At 47.3% G+C, this 16,632-nt stretch overlaps 1 protein-coding gene across 1 annotated transcript in view; it reads left to right on the forward strand.

Moving 5' to 3' along the window:
- CECR2 (CECR2 histone acetyl-lysine reader) overlaps positions 1–16,632 on the forward strand; it is a 453,428-nt gene that overhangs the window by 420,814 nt on the left and 15,982 nt on the right. Inside the window, exon 18 of the mRNA XM_086952894.1 lies at positions 11,672–13,091. Within this exon, the coding sequence (XP_086809020.1) occupies positions 11,672–13,091 (1,420 nt within the window). The remainder of the gene's footprint in view (positions 1–11,671; positions 13,092–16,632) is intronic.

Genomic DNA, 16,632 nt, shown 5'->3' on the forward strand with positions numbered 1-16,632 from the left:
GGAGCTGCTGGAGGTCAGGCACTCATCCTAGCGCCGTTCCTGGTCCAGGGGCCGCTCCAGGGAATGCTCGCGGGGCCACAGTCATCGCTCCTCGAGCTCCAAGTCTTCACCCTCGTATTCGGGTAAGAGACTAGAGAAAAAGAAGTTGAGGAAGCACTGTCGCTCTCCGACGTCCCCCAGTCGGTGCCCGGATGCGGACGAGGGGGACAAAGACCCTATGTCAGGAGGATCTGCGCCTCTGGACATGGCTGGAACGTCAAGGCATTACCTTGGTGGTGTAACACCTGGCAGGTTCCCTGAACGCCAGGGCGGACGAACTCAGCCGCTGGTGCTTGATGGATCAGGAATGGCGTCTGAACTCTGTCGTGGCGCAAAGGTCGCTTTCTTCAGTGGGGAGAGCCTTGATAAGATCTAATCGCCACCGAAGAGAAATTGCAATGTCATCAGTTCTGCGCGTTAGAATTGCCAAGGCGCCACTCACTCAATGACGGTTTTCGTCACGAGTGGAGTTGCGGTCTGTTGTACTCCTTTCCACCTATACCACTTCTGCCCAGAGTGCTGAAGAAGATTCGGTGCGACCAGGTCCAAATCATCCTTGTGGCTCCGGATTGGGCACGAAGATACTGGTATCCCGAGCTACTCAGCATGGCGATCGATTCTCGATCCGACTGCCTCTTCGGAAGGATCTTCTGTCGCAGCAGCAGGGGACGGTCATCCATTCGGACCTGTCCAACCTCCACCTCCATGTGTGGCGATTGAGCGGCGACAGTTGACTGCTTTTGATCTTCCTCCCAAAGTATGTGATTCTGGCAGCCATGCGTCCCTCCACTAAGACTGTATGTGAAACAAATTTGTGGCATGGTGCACAGCGAAGGCTGTGAATTCCCTTTCTGCCCCTCTGTCAGAAGTTCTTCTGTTCCTCCTTTCTCTGGCCTAGCAGGGCTCTGCTCTGGGAACTATCAAGGGCTATCTCTCGGACATTTTCCACCTTTTTACGGCTTCCAGATCAGCCTTCTCTTTTCAAGTCCCCTGTTAGTCATTTCTTGAAGGGCATTACACACACGTTCCCTGCAGTCCCCTTTATAATGCCTCCGTGGGATTTGAATCTTGTGTTAACTTATTTGATGTGTGCTCCCTTTGAGCCGCTTCACAACTGTCCTTTACGTCTTCTCACCTTAAAGACTGCTTTCCTGGTTGCTATCACCTCTGCCAGAAGAGTGAGTGAGCTCCAGGCTCTTTCTTCTAAACCTCCTTTCCTTTCTGTTCATCCGGTCAAGGTGGTTTTATGGTCCCGTCCTTCTTTCTTGCCAAACGTTGTCACACCCTTCCACATCGGGCAGACCGTCACTTTGCCCACCTTCTTTCCCCCCTCAGCATCCTTTAAAAGAGGAAGAGAGGCTCCACGGTCTGGACCAGGGGTCTCCAAACCGGTCCTGGAGGGCCGGTTCCATGCCAGATTTTTGGGATATCCCCATTGAGATACATGTAGTAATTTTAAAAATCTGGCATGGATCCGGCCCTCCAGGACCGGTTTGGGGACCCCTGGTCTGGACCCAAAATGTGCACTGTCGTTCTATCTGAAGCGCACACAGCAGTTCCGGGTCGATTATCAACTCTTTGTTGGCTACGTGGGTGCCAAGAAAGGTCGGGCTGTGCACAAACTAACCATCTCTCAGTGGGTCGTTCTATGTATTAAAGCCTGTTACTCCTTGGCTAAGAAGCAGCCTCCTGTGTGGCTGCGTGCCCATTCTACCCGGGCGACAGCAGCCACTACTGCTTTGGGACGAGGATTCCCTTTGCAGGATATCTGTCAAGCAGCTAGGTGGTCCTCGCTGCATACCTTTACCAAGCATTACTGCCTTGACAGCCAAGTCCGGAGAGACGGCTTCTTTGGCCGTTCTGTTCTCAGTGACTTTCTGGTGTAATCTTGTTCGCAGACCCACCACCGGGGTTGGTATTGCTGGGGTATCTATTCTACAGTAAGGAATCTATCACTAACGTGTCTCTTTCAGATGCACAAGTTACTACATGTGTAACAATATATCTGTAAGAGACATTAGTGATGGATTCCTTACCACCCCACCCATACTCCCTGTTCTGTGACCTGATTTCTATGGCCGTCATCCCTTTTAGGGCTCTAGATTTATGCACCAAATGGTCCGTATCTTGCATGGCTCTGCATTCCTGGCGCGGAAAGTAGTGTACAGAACTGACGTCTGCGTGCATGGGTGGCACCTAAGTAGTCGCCGTGACGTCATCTCGGCACATAAGACGCCAGCGAGGCGGACACGGAGCTGCATGACGCCACCTACTGATGTGCAGCGGTACTGGTAGCGAAAGCCTTCTGGATCCAGTTGGTTCCTGGGCCCAGAGAGCGGAGGGCTCTCTACCCAGGGGTCCAGAAACCTGTCTGGTGGTGGCAGATGGCTGGGAGCCAGTCAGGAACCACACCAGGGTTGGTCGTTTTTTAGGGGGTATCTCTAAGATGCCCTCTGTGGGCATTTTTTATTCATTTCAACACTGGCATCAGTCTGGGTTTAATGTGCAAACTTCCCAGACTTCAGTAAAGCCATCATTGAGTTGTGGAGTTCGTGTTGAAAAACTCCCAGCCCATGTACTCAAAATGTCTTCACTGCACTTGGAGTGTCTTTGAATGGCACAGACACTGTAGTGGCATAGTGCTCATGCAGCTATGCCATCACCTGTGGTATGGTGCACCCTGCCTTTAGAGCTGTAAGGCCTGCTAGAGGAGTGACTTACCCATGCTACAAGCAGTGTAGATAGGCATGGCACACAGGGGTATATGCCATGTTGACGCCTTAGTTTGGTCTGCACCAAAACACCCAGGCTGTACTGGCATGGTGAAGGGGTCTCTGAGAGTGGCATAATACATGCTGCGGCTCTCCAAGGTCCTTTCTGGTCACAAGGCCCTTGGTACCAGGGGTACCTTTCATAAGGGACTTGCATGACTTGTATGTAGCCCAGAGGGGTTCCAATTGTGTGCAAAGGTACAGCTTTGGGAAAGAACACCAGTGCTGGGGCCTGATTAGTAGGTCCAAGCACACACTTTGTCAAGTTGGCATCCAGTATCTCGCAAAAAGTTAAGGGGTAACCATGCAAAAAGGGGCATTTTCCTACAACTTCACACTAGCAGGAGCAGTTCTCCTCTACTCCTTTTTCTTGCCCTACTGCAGCGAATGCCAAGCTCCTTTAACTTGCCCTCTCAGGCTCTGGACTCAGTCTGTGGGAGGCAGGATACGACAATTACTTCCCTGGAGATCCATCATGCCAGATAGATGGGTCTTGCAAATAATTCAAATGGACTACACACTGCTCTTAATTTCCTCTCTTCACTGCCTTCCCCCTCATCAGAGCAACTGTATTTGGGCCGATCAAGCATGAGACTGCTTTGAAGAGAGGAGACCGGTGCTATTCACTTTAATTGCTCATACTAAAGGATTGAACCCTCAAGCCTATACTGGACCTGATTGATTATGGCGCTTTCTTGCTTCAGAGTTACTCCCCATACCTTCCATCCTCTGTATGCCTTCTATTTCTGAATGTACCCTCCTCTGTCTCATGGCTTTCTGCCATAATTTCATTGCTAGTCTGTAAATAACTTGCACGTTCTTTTATTTGTCCCAACCTCTCCTTTAAAGCTCAGTCGCTGGAACCTAACTGTACCAAACCTCCTGCAGCATATCTATTTATCTCATCAAGTATTTGTTTGAAATCACATTGCCCCCACTAATCACACCTAACTAGTAATAATCTTAATCTACCACAAAGAAACTGACATAAAAGCATGGAATGTGTTTTTGAGACCATATCACTAATCCCAATAACCAGCCATACCACTGAATTAGCCACTAACCTTGGGTTCTAGAATAGCATGCTCCTTGCAGTAGATCATTTAAGTGTCTTGTTGTGGGTAGTAAGCACTATACAAATGTAATCCCAATACAGTACAATAGCATTGGGAAGGGGGGGGGGGGGGGGGGGGGGGGGGGTTGGATTCTGACCATACGCCAGGCTGTGGCATAGCCATCAGTGCACATGTTATGCAACACTACTCCTTTGACAATATGATGTGTAGGGATGGGCCATTTTGCTTGCTTGGTCCAGTTAGAATCTTTGGGGTGGTGCTGCGGTATCTTTAGTTAAAGGTGAGTAATCTGTAGTAAAAGTATCCATCAGAACAAGTTGGGGAACTCTTTGAGGGAAACTCCAACCGAAGGTTCCTTGTTGCCCTCCCACCTCTCCATTCTGATGACTAGAATCCTCAAGATTGTAATAAGTTTCCAAGTAAAATTTTGGCATACTGTCACCTAAGATTTGTTCAAAGCACTCCACATCTTAGGGAGCAGACATATTAAGGTAAGACATTTTGAGCAGAATGGTGGCACTCCTATTTAGTACCAGCAACACCATAATCAGCTATGTTGCAGAGAACTTTTTGGAAATACAAGATCTAATCAATCTGGTTTATGCATTGGGATTGTTCCTACTCCACCCATAGTCATTGGGAAGACAAATCTGCTAGACTTATAGCCGCAGATTCCTTACCATAAAATTATCCCCAGGCGTCGGACTGGATCCAGACTTTTTCTCGTGAGCAGTGCCCCTGCCTATCGGTATTTGCTGTCATTGACTTCCTCCGTGCTGGAAGTGGTGTTCACAGTCCCTACATAGGCGCCACCCAGATGCACTGTCTGTTTTTTTCTCTACTTTTTGCGCAAGTCCGCTCAGATCTGGCAAGAGCTACCCTTTAGTCACTTTTTGACTAAGCTTTTTTCAACGTTTTATTTGTCTTTTTTGAGGTCTTACCTCCTGGTGTACCCAAAATGTCATCTAAGAAGGACGGCTTGAAGCCTTGTGGCCCCTGTCACCAACATATGTCAATCACCTACCCACACCTTGTTTGCCTCTGGTACGGCAAACTAAACAATGACATAAAGGCCTGACCAGATTGCCACGCCATGCATTTGCAGGCCTTGAGGGAGCGATACCCCAAGCTTGTGGCACTTCGACGTGCAATGCTGCAACGCTCGAGGGGCCATCAAGAGGAAGGTCCTGGGGACAGTTGCGGAGTCTGAGGTTATCGCATTCCAAGTCCTCAAGCCATTCGCGTAAGTCTCAATCCCATAAAAGTTGTTGAAGCAGTCTTTGACTTCACCTTGTCTGTCGGTTGAAGAGCCAAGGGAGCGTCACTCGGGCCTGGCTCCGCAGATGAGCCATTTCCTGTGCCAGCTCCCTACATTTCCATCAGATTTCCACAGATGGATCCGGCCCACCCGCAGCAATATCCCCTTTAACATCCCGGCACAGAGCAATGCCTTCCAGGCGGACCTTGAGCTCTTTTCTTACGGGTTAAGACTCTGGGAAGAATAAGAGGGGTTGCTGAACCCTGACGAATACCAACCTTATAAATCCTTGGACTGGTGTGAGGTTCTGGGTGAAGCCAGTCAGCGATCTGGCACTTTTCCAGTTACTGGCATGCTTTCTTCCCCATACCGTAGCTACAGAGGAGGGGGCTTCATTCACTATGGTGGTGCTGAGTGCAGCTGAGGTCCTTGACCTTAGTTTGCCCTTAGTGACAGTCAAGACTAATGTCTTGACGGAAGTGCTTCAACCACGAGTATCTGCTTCTCCCATTAAACAAAGCACTTACTGTTGCCCTGCTTGGAACCTGGCCCAAGCACAACGGCTCCTGTGAACAGGACAATTGCCTGCCATCTTCTCCAGGGGATCCCAAATTTCTCACAAAACACCCTACCCTGGAGAGCTTGGTGATTCAACCCTCCACTTCTCTTAAGGACAGCTGGGCCATGGCCAGGTCTTTGGGCCTGTCCATGCCCGCATTACCCTGAATCTGCCTTTCACAGTCACGGAACGGGTGCATAACCGCATCCTTACCTGCCCGGCCACCACCATGCGCAAGCTTTCCAGCCTTTGCATGGACTCAGTACCTACCGGCGCAGTGGATCGGTTAACCAGTGGTCCGGCCAATCCAAGACCCCTAGTAGCTGTTGCTTCCAAACCCTCCTAGTATGCCAGTTTACCAACTCTGAATCATTTTGTCCACCATAAGCGTGGAAGGGTATACTCAGATGTGAGTCCCTTGCTCATTGCACCATCAGGATTCAAGCAAGCCTGGCCGACGACGGCTGAAATGCCAGAAACCGGTCCCCGGAAGCTTGTTTCCTTCCCAGTATAAGAATTGGCTTGGTAGTTTGGTTTGCCCTGTTCCCATCATGCACTGGGACAGGAACAGACTAATTTGCATGTAGCCAGGTTCTGAGCTGGGATGGTGCAGTGAGCTAAAAAACGGTGATGGATCAAGCCCTGATCTTTGGACTGGGTAAGAGTGGTCTGCTTAATTCAGACACTCTGTTCATCACCACCCCCTTTTCTGAATCAGTTTACCAACATGGGCACCCAGTGGACGGCAGGATTTGCCTTCACATGGGCCACTAGCAGTTCATAACATTGGGCAGTTAGGTTTTGCAGATTGTCCGATGGAGCTACTCCCTCCCCTTCGAGGCTATGCCTTCCTCCATTCCACCTTCTTACGGCAGGCTGACCTAGAATCAACATCTCTTCTCTGCCAGGGATGGATGTTTTTTTTGCCCAAAGGAGCCATGGAGAGAGTGCCGACGCCAAAAGTGGGTTGTTTTAGTTATTCCTGCTACTTTCTGGTGCCCAAGAAGGACGGAGGCCTTCGTCCTATCCTCAGCCTGCACTCTCTCAACTTCTTCCTTAATAAAAAAAAAGTTCAAAAGTCTCACTCTTGCTCAGGTCCTATCTGCCCTGGACCCAGGAGACTGGATGGTAGCGTTGGATTTGCAGGGCGCATATTTCCATATTCCTGTCCTACTTGCCCACAGATGTTACCTGCGGTTCACAGTGGGCCACAAGCACTTTCAGTTCACTGTGCTCCCCTTTGTCCTCACCAGGGCCCCTCAGGTGTTCACTAAAGTGCTGGCGGCGGTTGCAGCTCATCTGCGGAGATAAGGGGTGCCAGTCTTCCCCTTTTTCAATGACTGGCTGTTGATGGCAGGCATGCCCCAGGCTTTTGTCTTGAACTTCCAGACTATGGTGAACCTCCTGCATTCGCTGGGGGCTCACTGTCAACGGGCCTAAGTCACACTTGACTCCCATTCAGATGCTCCCTTTCATCGGAGCTGTTCTGGACATGGTGCAGTTTCGGGCCTAGCCTCCTGAACAGCAAGTCCAGGATATTCCGGCTATGATATTGATGTTTCAGCCCCTGTCCTGGATTTTGATGAGGCTGCTAGGCCAGCATCCTGATAGTGATACATGCACATTAGCAAGTGCGAGCTCTGCAGTGGGGCCTAAAGTTCCAGAGGGCATAGCATCAGGGGAGCCTCTCCGATATGGTCCATATCTCAGAGTGTACTGCAAAAGATCTGCAATAGTGGTTAACGAACCTTGATTGGGTCCGCAGCAGACCCCTCTTCCTTCCCCAACCAGATCTCACAGTAATGACAGATGTCACTCCTGGGATTGGGGAAGCTGTCTAGAAGAGGTGGCAATCAGAGGACTCTGGTTTCTGGCAAAATCCAGGCTCCACATTAACCTGTTGGTGCTCCAAACAATCCGGTTGTTATTGAAAGCCTTTCTGCCCTCCATCCGGGGAAGGCTAGTACAAGTTGTCACCGACATCACTACCACCAAATGAAAAAAAAAGTGCGGTGTGGGGTCATGGACCCTTTGTCAGGAGGCTCTACTTCTCAGGGAATGGCTGGAACAGAATTTCCCTGGTGGTTCAGCATCTGGCGGATTCTCTGAACACCAGAGCAGACGAACTCAGCCTATGCTACATGAATCACAAATGGTGTCTCCATCTGGAGGTGGTGCAAGGTCTCTTTCAGCAGTAGAGATAGCCTTGGTTAGATCGGTTTGCCACTGAAGAGCACATGCAGTGTCAGCAGTTCTGCGTGCTGGAGTTTCCAAGACGGCTCTTGCCTAAAGACTTTTTTTTTTATTCAAGTAGAGCTCACAGGGACATCTTAAGGATTTTGGGGGCCCTGGGCCAAGCGTACTTTGGGGGCCACCTTTTGTAACAGCTTTCAATATATCATCCAATTATCTCGTTCATGCCCTCTTTGGCCAGAACATGGACAGTGCGCAAGGACACTTCTCTCCAAATTTTAAATCCGTTTCCATCTTACATTCAGGAATTGTAATGCGGGTTTTCAATAGTGTAATGTATCAGTAGCACACTGATTTTATTACAAATAATCTGTGACACACCTCACATTTCTCATAGGTGAGGAGGTCCTGTTTCATCTAAAATAAACTTTTCATGGATGCTGCATGGTGGTGAAACATTCAAACACATTTCCCTGCAAAATGTCTGTGATAAACTCCCGCACCATTCCGTAGATCCTTGAAAACATTCCTATTTTGCCTGTAAATTTCTACCCAAGGAGACCGTCCCTCAATTCTTTCAGCGCCGGGACACCCCGTTGGGGTAGCTGCGCGCCTAATAAAAGACACAATAATAATAATAATAATAATAACATAAAAGACACACCCTACCCATATTAAAAATACATTAAAAGAAAACGGTATTTAAAACTATCCATGCTTAAGAATCATACAAGGTCATCAGCGCCGGACAGAACTGTGTGTAGAACAGTCCGCTCCATCAGGGGGCCCCATTAACCCTTTCGATGCTGATGACGAGCTCAGCTCGTCATCACCCACGGGTGTCGTGTGTTGATGACGAGCTGAGCTCGTCATAGTGCCACTAAAATGGCATTTTCCAGCACTGGGGGGGAAAACGCCCAGCAGCCATGTGGTTAAAGGATGGGGCCCTGGACTAGGGCCCACTTTGCCCATGCCGTAAAACGTCTGAGAGCTCAGGCCTCCTCTGTGCCTTTCCACCCATACCACTCCTGCCCAGAGTTCTCAAGATGATCAGGAAGGACCGGGCCCAAGTCCTCCTTGTGACTCCATATTGGGCACAGAGAATCTGGTATCCTAGGCTGTTGAGCATGACAATCGGTGCTCTGACAAGGCTGCCCATTTTGGAGGATCTTCTGTCACAGCAGCAAAGGAGGGTTCTCCACCTGAGCCTCTCAACGCTCCGCCTTCTGGGATGGAGATTGAGCAGACAGCTGACCGCTTTCGACCTTCCTCCTGAAATCTGTGATGTTATCTAGGCAGCCAGGCGTCCCTCCACCCAGATGGTTTATGCCTACAGTTGAACAAAATGTGTGGCATGGTGTGCAGAAAGGCAAATTGATCCCGTTCTTGACCCCCTTTCTTAGGTTCTCCTGTTCATCCTTTCCCTTTCCCAGCAGGGCTCTGCTCTGGGCACTGTATATCTCTGCCATTGTAGCTTTTCTGTAGTAGCCTGATCAGCCACCCTTCTTCAAATTCCCTATTGTAATAGGTTTTCGAAAGGTTTACAACATGTGTTTCCACCTTCTCCCTTTATTATACCTCAGTTGGGTCTCAATCTCGTCCTCACTGCCCTTATGAGCGCTCCCTTTGAGCCTCTGCACAATTTCCACTCATGCTCCTTACCATAAAGACAGCCTTCCAGGTGGCAATAACATCTGCCCCGAAGGTGAATGTGCTTCAGGACTTGTCCTCCAAGCCTCCTTATGTTAATATCTACCCAGAGAAACTGGTGCTACGCACAAGCGTACAAGAGCTTCCTTTGTTCTGAAAAGTGGTCACTCTGTTTCTCGTAGGCCAATCCCTGACTCTTGCCTACTTTTTATGCTCCTCCTCCTTCCTCCAAAGAAGGGGAGCGATTTCACCGTCTAGACCCATAGAGAGCGTTCTTGTTCTACCTCGGTTGTAAACAAGAGCTCCAGGGGAGGACAGCCAACTCTTTGTGCAGCATGTCGGAACAATGAAAGGACAGAAGAGAACCATCTCATGATGGATGGTACTCTGTATCAAAATCTGCTACACATTGGCTAAAGATCAACCACTTGAGGGTTTTGCGTGCTCATTCCACCGGAGCTAAAGCTGCAACCACTTAGCTAGCTTGCTGCGTGATTCTTGGAGATAATTCTAAGTTAAGGAATCTGCAGCTGGATAGTCTCTACCAGATAAGGCATTACGGAAGGTAAGTAACTTGTTTGTTTAGTCTGGCAATGAATTTTAAGTCTAGAGTAAGCTACCTTCCCTATTAATGTTTTTGTCCTTGTAGTAGTAATGTAAGTTTATTTAAGGCTTCTTTTTTTGTTGAATATTTGAAATACTGATATGAAGAGACTGCACCATTAAATGAATAAAATACATTATCAGATATAAAACAAACATCTTTTCCGATAGTTACTTTGTTTGTCTCCTAGCTAAAATATTAGAATTAAAGCAAGCCATTTCTAGTTATCAATGGATTACTGGCTTAAAGATATATTTCGAAATTCCTATTACAAATAAGTTTGTGATTCTTCGTAACCTATATCATTAAGCTTCAGTACTCTAATAAATTACTGATCTCTGTGCAAAACCGTAAAGTTTCAGTGCGAAAAGAGGAGTCGAGAGGTTAATTAATTCAAAACAAAACATTTGCCTAAAACATCAAATTTAAAATTCTGAGACCTTTTTTCAGCTGCATATTTTTCATCCGCTATTGTATTCAGATTTTGTAATCACTTTACTTTATAGGTAAGTGAGTTATCATTTGCTCACAAGGTTTTACCATGTGGTTACTCACATAAGTATGTAGGATTGATTGACTCCTATATTCTTCCAGAACATGACCTCCATGCAGGTGTAAAAGTACCTTTGTAATTATTTTTCCTAGAACAGAATATTTCTGAACCTTCACTCATGCCTTATGAATGTCTTTTTCTAACCGGCTTCCTTGTTTGGACCTATTTCCTGGTTCATTGTTGCTGGTTCATTGGGTAAGTTTGGTGTCAACAGAAGCAATCCAAGTACGGTTTTTAGTTTGTCCAATGACCCATTCATTGTTTGCTCCTGAGGGGTTGGGATAGTGGGGAAAAGTTCGAGCACACTCGTTTAGAAACTTATTTTGCCATGTTAACTAAATTCCCGTTTGAACCTGTGTCGCCCTGTCTTCACCACCTAATGTTTGCTAGTTAGTTGCTGTCCCATTGAAAATGTATTTCTCTGCACAGTTTTAGGCAGCAAAGCAGTTATACTAGACATCCTTTTTCTTTTTACCTTGTGCACTCTAGGACTTCCACATCAGCCTAAAGATCAGTCTTTTCCACTTAATGTCCGGCTCGGAGGGCATACTTTTCACCACTTGTGAATGAAAATGCATAAAAAATTCACTCACTGTGCATGTTTAGAGACAATGTGTCTGCAGACAGTCTTGGTTCCTCTTTGAGCAGTTCCATCTGCCTCTGCCACAGAGAGGAGGGTTTTAAACCTGCCAGCAGCTGGGGTGACTGACTACATCTATTAATCACATGGCTGGTTAAGAAGACCGGCTTGTTAAATCTGATAGGTACTGATTATGCAAAGAGCACATGAGATGGCTCAAATTCACTAGAAAATTGTAAAATACACACAGTTGTTGTGCTCAACGTTTCTTTTTATGTGTTTATTTTATGTACATTCCTGACCTGTAGACTAATTGTTGTTTACATATTTTCTTCTCTCCCCTGTTCTTCTTGGTACTCTCAATCTTTTAATATTGAAAATATTAAAGCTTCCCATTCTGAACAGCCACAACAAGAGAGAGGAAATGTAGCTCACATTTCTGGTGCCTTGGACGAAACAACACCTATGCCACTGGTGTCCCCGCCTCAGGGAGAGTCCATCAGCAGGATTTCCAGTGCAGCTGGATCGACGAAAAAGAAACCGGGACCCCGTACTGTGAAAAAAAAGACTGCAAGAACTGCACAAGGGAAGAATGACAGTATAGAAGGTAGCGAGTTTGGCAGGACCTCACCACAACATTTGTCGAATAGCAGCACAGCAGAGGGTGAAGCTTTTTCTCGAAGTGGTGGATCCCCAGGTGTCTGTATTAGAAAAGGAGAGAACGCTACAACTGTGTCTACAGATGCTGAGTTTGAGAGATCTCCAAGTGCCAACGGAAAGATAATTCCAGAAATTCCGGCAGTTTGCACTCAACAGAACGAAAACAATACTAGCACAGACATGAAGACTGTTGTAGATAATTCCTCTTCGAACCAAGGTCCTCCTATCTACACATCTGGTATTGAGCATCAAAAGGCTGAAGGGTATTGCATCAACCCAGGACTGCAGGGCTTCTCCCATGGAATGGAGAAGCCTCCTCCATCATCTCACCAGCAACGTTTTCCAGTTCAAAGTCACCAGCAGAGTCATCCTGCACCTCATCCTGGGATCTTTCCCCAGTACCCACCTCAAAGAATGCCATTTCATTACCAGCGTCCACCACATCCTCAGCCTCATGCACAGCCACCATATCCCTATCAACAGCCTATCTATTTTCCAAGAAATCAAGGCTATTCAGACTGGAAAAGACCTGGACCACCCTCCACATCATCTGGCAGTTATGTGCCTGCCATGTCCACACCTGCTCCCAGAAACTGTTTTACAAACCAGGGTGCATCAACTGTTTTTCAAGGATGTGAATTATCAAGTATGGCTCTGCTGTCCCCCGACTTGATGGACATGGAACCCAAAGCTGTGCCGAAGGAAAATCAGGATCTAGGAACTGAGGAAGAGAAATCTCCAGAATCCGACGAAAGACCAGAAAGCCCCAAAGAATTTCTTGATCTTGATAACCAGACTGTAGCCACCAAGCGTCCGAGCACCATGGATGCTAACAAGTTTCCAGCTGACACTCGGCTGACAAACCCTGGTATGGGTTTCAATGGCACTGCTTTTCGATCTCATGTTGACACTGTGCAAGCCTCTTCTTTTGGATCCCAACACCCATCAGGTACCTTCCATGTGAGGGGATATCCATCATCAATGCCTACCCACCCATCTCCGTGTCAAACCTCAACTCGGACTAATGGCTTTGCTAATGAGGGACCAGTGTATCGGTGCCTGGAAGAGAACAGGGGACATTTTCAAGCCATCATGATGGAGCAAAGGGGAAGTATGAGGTCGTTCCAGGACATGTATCAACAAGCAGGGTAAGGATAATGTGAAACACATTTTAATAATTGCCAGATTTTTACGAACATGATAATTTATGGTAGAAGCAATAGTAACATTATACTGTTCAGTTGGAAATAACTGTAGAGGAGCTGCAAATAAATCTGTTTGCTTGAGGTGACTTTTTGACGGACCCGCTGGCTGTCTGTTTAGGATTCCTCCATCATGGCTTTCAAATGTAGCAGACACGCCCATGTGTAATCTAATAGAGGGTTGGGACAGATATAAGAGGACTTCATTTAAGATCTGCATGTATACATCTCTTTGCTCTCCTGTGTTGGCTCTCTGAATGAGCGCTAACTTTTACGTGTTCACTGTTCTGAGCACCTATGAGCAGAAAGTAGAAAGTTGAAGGGATGAAAAACATTGAATAGGGTGGTCATGTCTGATGACTGAAATAATTGTCACCATAAAAAAAGAGAAGATAAGGTATAAATCTAAAATATAGTGCAATAAGCTGTGGAGCGCTGCTGGCTTTACTTTGCACGTCCTGAATGTGTGTTCTATAATTATGCACACAATTGGACAGATTTCATTTCCCTGTTAAAAACTGCTGTTTGAGAGGCTGGAACATCCATAGCATTACCTGTATGGGAGGAGGGTAGATAGTTGTGTTTCAATGCAGAACGGATGGAAGGAGCCAGGTGTTAAACTGAGCAAGGAAGTACCAAGCAACTTTGTAGCCTTGTGTGCTACACCACAGGCAAAGAGGAGGGCCACCTAGAAACAGGCTGCAGAAGGGTACTTGGGGACAAGTCTGGGAGCTCCCAACAGGAAGCTCAGTTTTTGATGGTCCTGGGAGCAGGGGGGCACAGTTGGTCGTCGTGGACCCAGGCCAATGGGCTTGGGTGCAGAGTTGTGGTTGGCTGGGCCCGTGCGTCAAAGGCTCTCACGGTTCTTGGTTAGACCTGCGGGGGGTCAGGGTGGGGTATACAGCTGAGCCACTCTCTGTGCTGTCCTCTGCGATACTGATGTCCCTCGTTGGCTAGTCTGTCGTATCGGCGTTGGGGTCCAGATTAGACTCAAACAAGCTTTGGTTGCTGCAAGAGCTCTAGTACCCCTGGTATGTGTGCATGGCAGCTCCAGTTGGCCCTGGCATCTTCACACTTGGTGGTAAGACAGATTTTACCTCCTGGAGCACGGTGACCTCCTCCTGGGTGGCTACTGTGTCAGTGAACAGCAGAAAGGTGAACCAGACGTTGCGGTCGGTGTCTGCAGGTTGCAGTGAAGTGGCTCCTCTACTTTAAGAGAGATGCTGAAGCGAAGTGCTGGAGGCCCTCCGAGGTGTTCAGAGGATGCAGTGTAGGAAGCTGGCTCAGTATATACTACACCAAAGTAAAGTATAGTGTGCACAGAGTCCAGTGGATCCCCAGAGGCTTAAGTAAAAAAAATCTCTATTTGTGGTAGTGTGGTCAAGCAGTTAGGCTCATCAGAGGGCTGTGTTAAGCATTTGTTGTACTCACTCGGGCAAGAAAAGATTTCACACAGTCAAAGACTGGATCCAAAACCAATTGTTTTAAATAAAAAGTTACTAATTTGTTATTTTATTTTAGAGCCAAGAGGAACTCCGTTACAGGTAAGTAACAGTTTCAAGAACAACAATAATACTTTTAAAATGCAGTGGGAATTGTTTTGCAAGGCAGTAAAAATGCTTTACAGTAGTAAAATACTTTAGTATTGTCAATCAGAAACAGTAGGACTTATCAGTTGTAAAAGATAGCCAGTTGAAATTTAATGCAATCCTGAGGTACATGCATTAACAGTTAAGTACACAACTTACTCCTCCATTCTTCGGGGGTTTAGACCAACACTGGGCAAGGTTCAGTTTGATAGGTACTGCACCACCAGTGGCACGGGGGGGACCTGGTGCAGAGGTCACTGAGCCCAATGTTAATCAGTGGAGATCTGGGGCACCAAACAAGGAGGTACGTACCTGCGGTTTTAGGGCTGAGGCCCAAAGGTTAAGGTAAGCTCAGGGAAGCCACAAGGCAGCACAAAAACAACACCACCAGTTGCACTGGGTGCAGGATGCAAATAAGTGTCAGGCGCACATTGCAAATGAATGTAGGATCTTGTTCGCACAAAGGGGCTGCAGGTTGGGGCCAGGAGGCTGGATGGCTGGATTAAGGTAACCCCTACTGGACAGGTGAGTTGGGACCTGGGCCTGAGCACCACTGGCTGGGCTCCCTAAAGTCAGTTGGGCTGAGGATGCAGGGGTGCCTTTTGGTTTCAAATTTTATCCAGTATTGTGCTATCTCGCATAGACTAACATGCTTGAATCATTCCCTGTCGCCGAGATGGGAGTCCCATGTTAAAATACTTAAGTAGTGCATAAGTAATAAATGGGCCAAAAGAGGCCAAAGGCTATATCTTAGTAGCCTTTCTATGTCCTTGTAAGAAAAGGACCAAAAGTCCGCTCCAACCAATCAGCTATCGGCACCCTCTAGAACACTCCCAACCGAAGCAGTTTTCAGATTTTCACTGCACGTCGTGTGGAAGGGAGTCTCTCTGAGTGCTACTCAGCTTTCTTCTCTTCAGCTCTTCAAGCAAGTATGTCTGACAAGAAGGGCCTCTTCTGCTCCTGCAGGACCTGTTGATGTTCTTCATAAAGATTCTCTTTATTGCCTTTACCCCAAACATGAGGCTAAAGACTATAAAATCTGTCGTACCTTTCCCAGCAAGACTCTGAGGGACAGAGAGGCAAGATTACTTTTATGGCTCAAGTCTGAAGAACGTCCTTCTTTGGCTGAGGAAGAGGACCGAGCTTCCACATCTAGCAAGAGGGCTAGGTCTCACGAAGGTTCCTCAGGTGAGGGAAGAAAACATCTGAAAACTTCCCAGGAAAACTCTCTTCACAAAGAGAGGAACCAGCATCATCCTTTGAGCCAGCATCATCCCCCCCTTCTACTCCACTCGCAGAGCATCCAATATCATCCTCTTCAGAATCTGTGAGTAGGAAACACAAAAAATCTGTTGACAACTTTTACCACATCGTCGACGGTATGTGTTACTTCGGCGGCGGCGACTATTTCGACAACGGCTATTTTATCTCCTATCTCGTTGACGAGGATTACTATTACGACGAGACGATCGTCGAAGCCTGTCGACGAAGAAGCCGCCGACAAGGCTACCGTTGATGAAGATTCCAACTGCGACAACACAGTCGGCGATGACACAGTCGATGGGAGAAGCATTGACGACTGCATCGTTGACGATAACCCTGCAGACATAGTCTATGAATGTGCCTGTTATATTACCACGGTTAACGACCGGACCGTAGACGAGAAACATTCCTAATATTCTTATTTCTGCACCGTCAACTCCAAAATCGACGAGAGTTTCTCAACTAAAGATCTTTCAGAGACCTTTTCTACAGCCTTTTCAGGATTACAGTAAATTTCCCCTCTACCACCATCCCACCTGTTAGAGGGTTTTTTAGAGGATGAGGATTATGATAAGGAGGACTATCCATACAGAGTGGCTCTTAGTCCATCTGAGCTCAACATTAAGTGCCAAGAC

This window comes from Lissotriton vulgaris, chromosome 1_2 (assembly GCF_964263255.1).
Source record: "Lissotriton vulgaris chromosome 1_2, aLisVul1.2, whole genome shotgun sequence".
Classification (NCBI taxonomy): Eukaryota; Metazoa; Chordata; class Amphibia; order Caudata; family Salamandridae; genus Lissotriton; species Lissotriton vulgaris.